This window comes from Micrasema longulum, unplaced genomic scaffold (assembly GCF_059751315.1).
Source record: "Micrasema longulum isolate JH-2025_06_02 unplaced genomic scaffold, ASM5975131v1 h1tg000322l, whole genome shotgun sequence".
Lineage (NCBI taxonomy): Eukaryota > Metazoa > Arthropoda > Insecta > Trichoptera > Brachycentridae > Micrasema > Micrasema longulum.
Window position 1 is genome coordinate 727,076 of NW_028277526.1, and position 10,767 is coordinate 737,842.

General features: G+C 29.4%; 1 protein-coding gene across 7 annotated transcripts in view; it reads right to left on the minus strand.

Annotated features, from left to right (window-relative positions):
- The window catches only part of LOC148282507 (uncharacterized), a 44,221-nt gene extending 33,941 nt beyond the window's left edge, over nt 1-10,280 (minus strand). For 6 of the 7 annotated variants that reach the window (XM_088224973.1, XM_088224972.1, XM_088224970.1 and 3 more), the window contains exons 1-4: nt 9,983-10,280; nt 2,863-2,985; nt 933-1,117; nt 158-466 (exon numbers count right to left, since the gene is read on the minus strand). In XM_088224973.1, coding sequence (XP_088081099.1) covers nt 158-466; nt 933-1,117; nt 2,863-2,985; nt 9,983-10,052 — 687 coding nt within the window. In that variant the 5' untranslated portion in view covers nt 10,053-10,280. The remainder of the gene's footprint in view (nt 1-157; nt 467-932; nt 1,118-2,862; nt 2,986-9,982) is intronic. The other variant, XM_088224974.1, reaches the window with a different exon arrangement.
- Nucleotides 10,281-10,767: the final 487 nt, after the last annotated feature.

A 10,767-nucleotide genomic window follows, 5' to 3' on the forward strand; every position in this document is an offset into this window, starting at 1 on the left:
CATAGAAGCACGTCATCGTCATTATCTTTGGTGTTCGTATTGTAAATCGTAAATAAAAAAGTTGTTTTCTGACATGCAATGCAAAAAAACTTAGTCAAACAAAAGAAAAAACTCCGTGATCGCCAATTTATTAATGGACCCGGCCGAGGTAACTTACCGTTGCAAATATTTTAAGAACTAAGGGTTTCTCTAAACCCAAAATGGCACTTTTTGTTTTCAAAACTCCAGTGTGAATTTTTTTCGTGGCGTCAACTCCGCTGTACTCCATCTCGAGGTACTCGTTGGAGTCTATCGTAAACTTAATGGCAGAAGTTGTGAGGTCATAATCCCGGACCTTTATCTCCCCGTACAGAGTAGACAGGGGGACTCCCGGTGGCATTGGAGTAAATATTTTGTACTCAAAGTTGTTCCCGGGAAGGAATTCCGGGATATTGTTATTGGTGTCCTTTATTTTGAATGTTATAGGCTGAAAAAAAGGTGCACGAGAAATTCTTTATAATTCATAAAATGGCATTATTAATATTTTTGTAATTTTATAAAATTCGTTATAAATAATATTTATATTTGTTTAAAAAGTAAGCCCTCTTTTAAAACTATTCCCGTTATGATTTATTTTATCTTCTTTCTCTCTGTTTCTTTCAATTTTCTGTCTCTTTCATACAATATTTTATTATATAAATAGCAATGCGTGTAATTATAAGTTAGTTAAATTCCTGACGATGAGGTAGTAACCTCGAAACCGGTCGAAATGTAACTAAAAAAATTAAGTGGTTTATACAAATTTATAAACAAATAAGTGTAAAAAAAATAAAACATAATCTAAATATGAGATATAAACTTTTAGAAATTATATAATAACGAGCCCGAATAGTTAATAATCGAACTTTCGAGATTGATGGAAAGTTCTGTTCCTAATGTTTAGGTAAACTTACCAGAAATCTAGATTGTCGAGAACATGTAAATGTAATCAACATTGTGAATTCCTCCAACGTTTCTTGCTTTTCATAATCGGCAAAACCACTGGATAGTGTTAATATGAAACTCGAATCCTTCAAACTTGCTGTTACATAATGTTCCTTAGAATTCAAATTTTCGGATTGTTCCGCCTTCTCTATACCTGTTGAAATATATTATTTAAAATATATGAACAGCATTTAAAATTAATGTATCAACATCATTGTACCCTTATCCACCACCCAACAACGGTGCATAAGGCACTGGATTAATACTCCAATTGCATAATATAATTTTGTAATAAACATACTATATGAAGAGAAATATCAGTCTTACTCATAAAGAAATATCGAGCCATAATCGGCAGAACAACGTAAGCGGCATTATTGGCGAAATGCGTTTTTTAAGGAAAAGTGTTCTTTATTGCCCCCCGCACAAGTTTTAAAAACAGCGTAGCTCTATAAAATTCACCTGCCACATTTAAGAATATTTATTTAATTTATTAAAAGACATTATAACAAAAAATACAATATTTACAAATAAATCAAAATAATATGCCAATTATAGTTTTCTAAGTATTACTCCGCATCGTTCTACTCTTTTAAAAAAATATGCTGACATATTGTTTTTAAGCTAAGCAAATCAACGTAACCGACGACAATGTAGGCGGTTACGCTAGCTGGCACCACTGTCAGAGTTATAGGCAAAACAGCGTTAACGCCACTATCTTAAAAGCGGAAGGTGTTTAAACAATTAAGCTGTCATTTCAGCATTGGCAATAACCAACCATTATAAATCCCATTTACCGAATTATTAAAAAAAAAATATGGAACAAAAATGAAAAAAAACTTTCTGCACAATTCACTTTTTGTCGCTTACGTTGTACTGCCGATTATGGCTCGATATAGCCGACGCGCCAATCTAGAAACTGAAAAATTTGATTTCGCTCTTGCAAACGAACTGTTAAGTAGTGTTAAAAAGCGTAGAGTAAATATTTTTTTGAGAAACGATCATGTTAATTTATGCATTTTTCGATTTCTATTGAAATACAACTTAATGTATTATGTAAGCTCAAAGGTTAAATTCAGTAAAGATCCGCAAGTTATCTAGTTCGTAAGTTTAAATGATTTGTAATTGAACGTAGTTATGCAGAAAGCGGCCAGTCCACAATTTTGAAAAAATGAGATATTGATGTTATCAGGAGCAAGGTCTATTCTATGTCCTGTTAAAAACAGCAAGACCACTTTCGTACAAAAAATGTTTTAATCACCTTCTGAAAGTGGTGTCCATCACAAAAACGGCATTTCTCAATTTGCCGAAAACACCCAAAGCAATAAAAAAAAATTAACGAATTTTAAAAATTATTAAAACTGGCCATAATTAAATTCTTGTTTGTATTATAAATAAAAACCAATATATTCATTGTTTATCATTTGTTTAAGTCATAAACATTCCAACTGTGGTGTAGATTTGTTTATTCACTCTTTTCACTCAAGTGTTATCATCCCAGTTTCACTTTTCTGTTGCTGGCTGCTTTCTGCATAACTACGTTCGATTTATATAGGTGCAGAGGTTTTCACGGTCACGGTTATCAATGTGTTTCTTTTTCGGGTGATATCGTGTGTATTGGATTTCTTCCGACGTTTTGGCTACCATTGCAGAAGCCATCTTCAGGGTTACCTGTGTCTTTTGTAGAAAAAAGTATGTGTTTATGTATTAGTAATTTGTACCGTGTCGCAGTCGGCAGTGGGAACATTTCTATTCGTTTTTGTAGTATGTAGTGCTGGGAACCACGTTGAGTTAAATTTGAGTCCGTCGTCTTTGTTTATGTTTTCTAAGTGTCTGTGTATTTCAACTGCTTTATATTATTTGTACACTGTAATTACTGGGTTAGATTTTTTTAAGTACCTTTCACATTCGTTGCCTTTCCGCTAAATATAATGTCCCTGTCTTTGTCGAAAAAAGCTATTATTTTTGCGGAGTTCCAATCATTTTCTTCGATGCCTTCAATTGCGCAATCGCCATCTTGTGCTAAAACAAAAATAAAAAGTTTCAAAAACTATAAAAATCAAAATAGTTTCTAACTTGACAGTGGAATTAGAAAAATAACTGAACAGAGAAAATTTAAAATATAGCGCTTCGTTCTCTACCAATAATATGTAGAAGCACGCCAAGTTAATATTATTGATTTATTTACGGTTTTTTAAGTTAGTTCATAACATCTTAAGAACAAATATAAACTTTTAATAACTTTACAATTTTTTTATCAAAATTTCTCCATAACATATTTTTTCAAATTAACTTTAAAATATTATGTTGATAAAATTTGAACAAAACCACTCACCGATTTATCTGTCTACAGGTTTCGAGACGTAACCCGTCTCTTCGTACCACTACACACCTTCATGTATTTGCATGTTGGTGTAGTGTTGTTGTCCTGATGAAGAGACGGGTTACGTCTCGAAACCGGTAGACAGATAAGTCGGTGAGTGGTTTTATACAAATTTTATTAACATAATATTAAAATGTTGGACCACAAAGTTAATGCTTTGAATATTAATAATATTAACTTTAAAAATTTAGATTTTTCTATTTCCTTTATTTCTTCAGGTAACTCATTGCCAGGGTTAATTCCCTGAACAATGAGTTTTGAGATTCTGTTTTTCTCCTCATTGCTAATCTTATCTTTTTTATCCCTTGTTTCATATGTATGACATTGTTGTTAAAATTTTATTTTTGTTTTTATTTTATTCATCTCCTTAATTATTTTATGTACAAACATTGCTACAAAATATTTAATTTGCTGCTTTACTGTGAATTCTTTGTACATAAGAATATATATTTCTTTTGAGTATAATCCTCATCGCCTTGATTTGAAGAATTTGTGTATTTTAAATTTCTCCTTCATTACATAAAAAAAAGAATGGAAGAACAGTAATTTATGTTACGACATATGATTGTTTTCTTTATATATTTTATTTTATTTATTGGGGATATCAACAGTAATACATGCCAAAAAAATATAACAAATAAAATATACCGAGAATAAATCCAATGACAGATATCTACAGAAATACATTAAAAGCACTTACAATACATACTAGTGTGTTTGTGTTCGTGTAGTGTGTGAGAGGGTGGGTAAGCGGGTGTTATTTTGGAATGAGGGTGGACACATGTGTGAATATTATTGCACAAGTGTCAAAAATATTAAAATATATAAAATATTAAGATTTAGAGATAAAATAAGATTTTATTCTAGAAACTAAGTATAATACAAAGACAATAAGAACACCACTATTTATATCTATTACATTTTGCAATCTTTCCATTAATGAAATTTATGAGAGCATGTATCACATTTCACCAGTAAGTCATAAAGATACATGTATAATATACCTACATTTCTTTGTTAAAACTTATATTTTTCAAATAAACTGAATGATATGCACCTTAATGTTAAAAAATGCTATCAAATAACGTTTACAAGAAAAAGAACTCAAAACTGTTTTACTTATAGCATTAATAATATTGACCTCAACTCAGTAAGCACAATCCGAGATCTTGGAATCACATTTGACTCACGTTTAACTTTTTCCAATCATTTCAATATTGTTAAAGAGAAATCTTTACAAATGCTGGGCTTCATACACAGAATATCCAAGCCATTTAGAAATGCAGCATCAATAATTTGTTTGTATAATTCTCTTGTACGTAGCAAGTTGGAATTTGGAAGTATTGTTTGGTCACCTCATTATGTGATTTATAAAAATATAATTGAAACTGTACAGAAAAAATTTCTTCGTTCTTTGTCGTTTAAGTGTAACATGGGCAGAATACTTCAATGTTATGAAGAGCGCTTGGAGTATTTTAAAATTGAAAAGTTAGAAACTAGGAGACAAATTATAGATATGATATACTTGTATAATATAATTCACAATAATGTTGATTCAGTGTTTTGTGTTCAAAGTGTGTCATTGTACGTTCCCCGTAGGCGCCTTAGATCACCTAATACATTTTACCTTCCAATTTTCACAAACAATATGGCACATTTTAACCCTCTTGCAAGTATGTTAAGACTCTATAACAAAATGGAAAAAAAGTTAACATTGACATTTATCATGGTTATAAAAAAAACATTACTATGTATCTTAAATCAAATGCCTAATCCTTATTTTTGTGTATGTAAATTAATTTTAGTCTATTTTATTATATCTTATATGTTTTTAATTTCTCTTTTCTTTTCTTTAAAAAAAAAATCTTTCTTTATTTTTACCTTTCACTAAACTTAATCTTTATCATTACTTAAATTGATTTTACACTCTTATTTTATATAATTTATGAAAGATGTTGGAGTTCTATAATTGAGAATATGTGTAAAGAACGTTAGTTATGCTTACTTAAAAAATGTATGTATTTTATGTATTCTTGTTGAACTTCCAAATAAATAAAAAAAAATATATATATTCCTAGATAGGGAATTTTCCGGTGAGGAATACATTATATTCAAAACATATACATTTTATGACTATGAAAAATCTAATAAATAATTACGTTTTTATAGAAAAAAAAACCTTGAATAATCATTAAGGTATATTATATTGAGTATGCATGAGCGTTCGAAATATGGTCCCTCAACCTGCGGCTAGTTGGCATATGTTCGATAGAACGGACTTTAGTCTGTTGCGAGCAGTCCCCGGCTATTTTTGAACTATTGTCTCCTCGCAATTACTAAAATGAATATATATACGATCTGGATAAGCGATGGTATAACGTTTCACCGGTAGGTAATGTTTTAACCTTAATCAATACCTGTTTAAAATAGCTATTTTACCACTAAGATATAATAAATAGAGATAACACTCCATACAAATCCGAGCTAAAAAGTCGTCTCCGGAGGAAAGTGAAGTAAGTATTTAAAGAGCTTAAAGCGATTTGTTTTTATTTAAGAATTTAAATACATCACACGACGAAATGATCATTTGGAAAGTGGAATGCACAAAAGATAATGGTAAATAAATTTAGGAGGTAATAAGGCTGTCATTTTGATATCAACTTGACTTGATATCAAGTCCTATTTAAAATGAACTTCAACTGATTAAAAAAAACTATGTCAAAGAACAACTTAAAGAAGATGTTAGAAAAGTGAAGAAAGAAGATGGAACAGCATAAAAAAATAAGTAAATATACTCTTAATAAAGTTAAGTATCTTTTTTTTATGAATGGGACTGTTTTATATATAAGGAAGCTGAAATACAAGATGTGGCGCAGTGAGATCTTTGAGATTGGGTGCACTGAAAATGTGTTGTAAAAAATGATTGCATTCGTTTATGTCCTTTTTTTTTTTTTATTTTTTTTATTTATTTATTCACACTTTTTATCAAAATACAATTCTATATTCACTTTGCCCAGCTAACAAGGGTACATACCCCGTTCCAAGCTAGGCAATTACATTTTAATATATTATAATACTTAACAAATTAATATAGAGCACAGACAAACAAAATATAAACTTATTCGGATACACATTTTGATTCATATACATACAGACATATACATATATACACACATGTATATATAAATATACACATATATACACATGTACATACACACACACGTACATACACCCATGCGCATGCACATACATACATTCATAAAAACATAGACAATTTATTTATGCGAAACTTCATGGTTGTCATCTATAAATATATATTTTTTAAATTATTCCTTATTTTTTATATTATATTTTTAACATCCAGTAAGGTTCTCCAATCCGTGGCATGCATCAACTTTTCTGACTCCCTGCGACCAATGTCATGAAAGAGCATTATCATTTTTATTTGGGTTTTTTAAAAATTTGTAGGCACTTATATTTATTTCATTGATTTATGTTTCAAATATGTTTTAAACATATTATTATAACGGACGAACGATGCTTTCTTCGATTACTCTCCTGGATATTTAATTCCAATAGCTACGAGGTGTTTTTCATAGATTTTATTTTACTAGTCCAAAATATTTTTGAAATATACACGGTCATAAACAAAAAAAAACATTTATTCACTTTTTATAATAAAACTCAATGTTATGTAGATATAGACATTTGCTGAAAGTGGTTTATAGAGTCTTTATTCAATAAAATATACATATTATTACAATAATAATACATTATAAAGAAAACAAAGTATTAAGATATATTTTGTCCCGATAAACTATTTAATAATAGTTTGTCATCGGGTGCTCAGACATTAGTTTTAATTAATAATCAAATAAGAAGAGAACAGACATAATACTGTATACGTATAAAATAATAAACATAAAAAATAGTTTAAAGATTTTATTTATTAAAGGTATTATTAGTATTACTTAAGTAGGTATCCTTTTATTATTTTATTTTATTTATTCATTTCAATGGCTTATGCCTTTGATAAAGTTTAAAATAATATTGAAAAACAATTAAAATAAAATAAAACACCAGAACACAGTATAAAATATGGATAAGTGAAATAAAATCAGCAGAAAATAAGGAAATAACAACAACTGAAAATGTTATTTTTTCAATTTCTATGCTTATTCATGGACCAGGTGGATTTATCAACAATATTTTGAGTTTGTCCAAATTTTTGTAGACATAAACAATAAACAGCTCCTCAGGGAGTTGAATCCAGTCCTTGTCTACAATAATTTGGTCAAACTCAAAATATTGTTGAATAAATTATTAATTAAAATAAGTTTTGTAACATTATCTTGCGATAAATAAAGATAAAAATATTTATCGTGATGCATAATGTATTGCTATAGCATTCCTCACTTATCTTTATAATAGATGAGTTTATTCCGTTTTATCGACTAATTGATATCGTTTGTGAAACGTTAAGTTCTTATTTATTATCTTTATTGGCTCATTTCTATTTGTGTGCAGCTCATTTTGAATAATCAAACGACTTTTTAGTATGAGTATTTTAAGAAAAATATTTATACTCAACACAAAAAGGTGCCCGTAAAATATAACTTAAATTAGATTTTCTTCTTACTTGGTACATTAAAAACGATATTTCATCAAACTGTATTAAAGTTCAGATTAGTACCTTAATAAAAAACTATTTTAAACTTAATCGTTATATTGAAGTACTCAATATAATTTATTTGAATTAGTTTTCCATTGTCTTAGGTTTAAGATTTCAAGTGAAAGATAAATTTATAGACACTATCAAGAATACAATAAAATTCACAAGTTCTCAATCTAATTTATGTGAATTAAATCTTTCTTCTTATAAAGTTTAAGGTTTCCAGTTAAATAATTTTTTAAACATAATCTAAAACCTTTGATTACATTCGTAATGGATCAATAGAGTTTATGTAATTAAGATTTTTCATTTTGTAAAGTTTGATGGATATTACCAATAATAAAAAAGCATATTTTACTACATTCATATTGTAAGTTCTCAGTATAATTTATTTTAAATAGGTGTACTATTTTGTAAAGTTTAAGGTTTCCAGTAGAGATGCCGCGTTATTTGTTCATTATTACACCACGTTGTGTTACTGATAGTATTTATTAGTAATAATTATTAGTAATTAGTAATTTTCATTGTCCATCATAGCACCGTTTAATAAAAAAAACCGCCGATTTGGGAATATTATGAGATTTGTAGTAAAGATAGTAGACTGGCCGTGTGTTTGCTGTGTTACAACTAGATCTCTCAAGTTTTTTTAAAATGATTTATTTATTAAAATAAAATAATAGCCATTGAAATGGAATAATTTGTTATAACAAAAAAAAATACTTACAAATGAACCAAAATTATAGGCCAATTATAGTTTTCTATACATTACTAAATTCAATGTTAAATAAAGAAGAAAAAAAGCGTTCATTGAAATAGCCACTCCGCATTGATCCACACGTAAAAATAAATAAAATATAACAAAAGTAATGAAATAATAAAAAAAATACAAGAAAACGTTTTTTGTTTACTCGGACCTTAAATCCTTTCGCTGGCGGATCCATACGGGAGAAATACGGAGCGGAGCTATCAGTCCTCCCTTCTTCCTTTTTTATACAAGAGAGAATAATTACAATATTAAAGTGTACAAAAAATCAAAAATTAGGTACTTACAGTTAGGATCAAATTATAATTTTAATTTTTAATCAGGGTTCTAGCATTTTCTTCAAATTTGTTTAAAGTGAGGTTAAGTAAATCTATTTCAGCAAAAAACCTGTTATAATTATTTACAATTCTGGGCAAAGATGCATTCTTATTATTATCAACATGAAATTTTTTTATTTTTTTTTAAATAAATATTTGCGTTCTTATGATTTACCCAAATATTTAATTTTGAGAGCCATTCTCAATAATTGTTGCAGCCGAGTTGTACGTTGAGGGATACGAATTTTAATTTTTTTCAAGCAGTTGAGGGCAATCTAAGTTGTCATTGCATATTTTGTAAAGGAAAACGGTATTAATTTAACGAAGTTATTATTTATGAGGTAAATCGCAACCGTTTGCTACCAACAAATGCAGAGAAAAAAGTTTTCATTCATCACAACTTATCACTGATAAATTGTAAGTATTTAACTAAAAAAATGCGTATTCACGTTTATTAAATAGATACGTGCGTTTTTTTATGATTTGGTATTCGGTATTCGGCCGAATAGTACGCAGTATTCGACCAAACACCGAATAAAAAAAGTAGTCGAATAGGTCGAATACCGAATAGGACACGAATATTCGTAACATCTCTAGTTTCCAGTGAAAGCAAATTTATGCATATTATCAAGATATTTCACCACGTGTATTAAAAATAATTAATTTATTAAAATGTAATGATTATACTTTTCTAAAATGTTACATTTGATCATCGCAAACAGAAAGAATCATACTATATTATCATATCTTGTTCAGGCATATCAAAATGATAACATTATAAGCGGGTTTGAGTTTGAGCGACAAAGTATTTGTGAGGTATGTACAATTAAAAAATATATTTAGTTAAATCAATTGCGAGTATTTTGATGAAAAACAAACATTACCTTTTGCAGGATTCAATAAAATTAATAACAGAATTCCACTAATTATGCAAGAAAAAAGTTTAGAAGTCATTTTTAAGCAATTTTCACGTAAAAAAAAACATTCATTGTATCTATCCCGAAAAACAAATCACTCTGTTTAGATTCCACTACGTTAACTGTATATTTGTATTTGAGATTTCCCGACGCCAGAACTGTTTCGATCAATAGCTATTAATGACTGTCCTCTGCGTAGATTACTTTTGTTTCGCCGTAGATATCGCTATAAAATATCTGAGATAACGACACCTGTACATTAGGGTTATATTCCCATACTGACGGCCCTAACTCATATTGTGACAAGTGATAATATTTATTTAAAAATATCCTTTCATGCTATTTTTCCATTAATGCATTAGAACACCAGCGAGCTCTCATATTATGCACTATGAATGCCAGCTCCAGAGAACTCGCTTTACGTGACAATTAAGAACGTAATCTGAAGGCCAAAGTCTACAGCTCTTGTCTTCTGCCGGTGCCAACATACGGTCTTGAAATCATGTCACTCATTGCTAGAAGTGTTCACAAAATTAAGTGCACTCAGCGGTTTATGGAAAGACGAATGTTGGGCGTCTCCTTAGAGACCGAATAAGGAATGAAGAGATAAGACGCCGTACAAAGGTGACCGATATCGCAGAAAGAGTGGGAAGACAAAAAGGCATGTGGCGAGACAAGAAGTCGATAGGTGGACCCCCAGAATACTAAACTGGAGACCCTACGAAAGTAAAAGGAGAGTAGAGAGACCACAG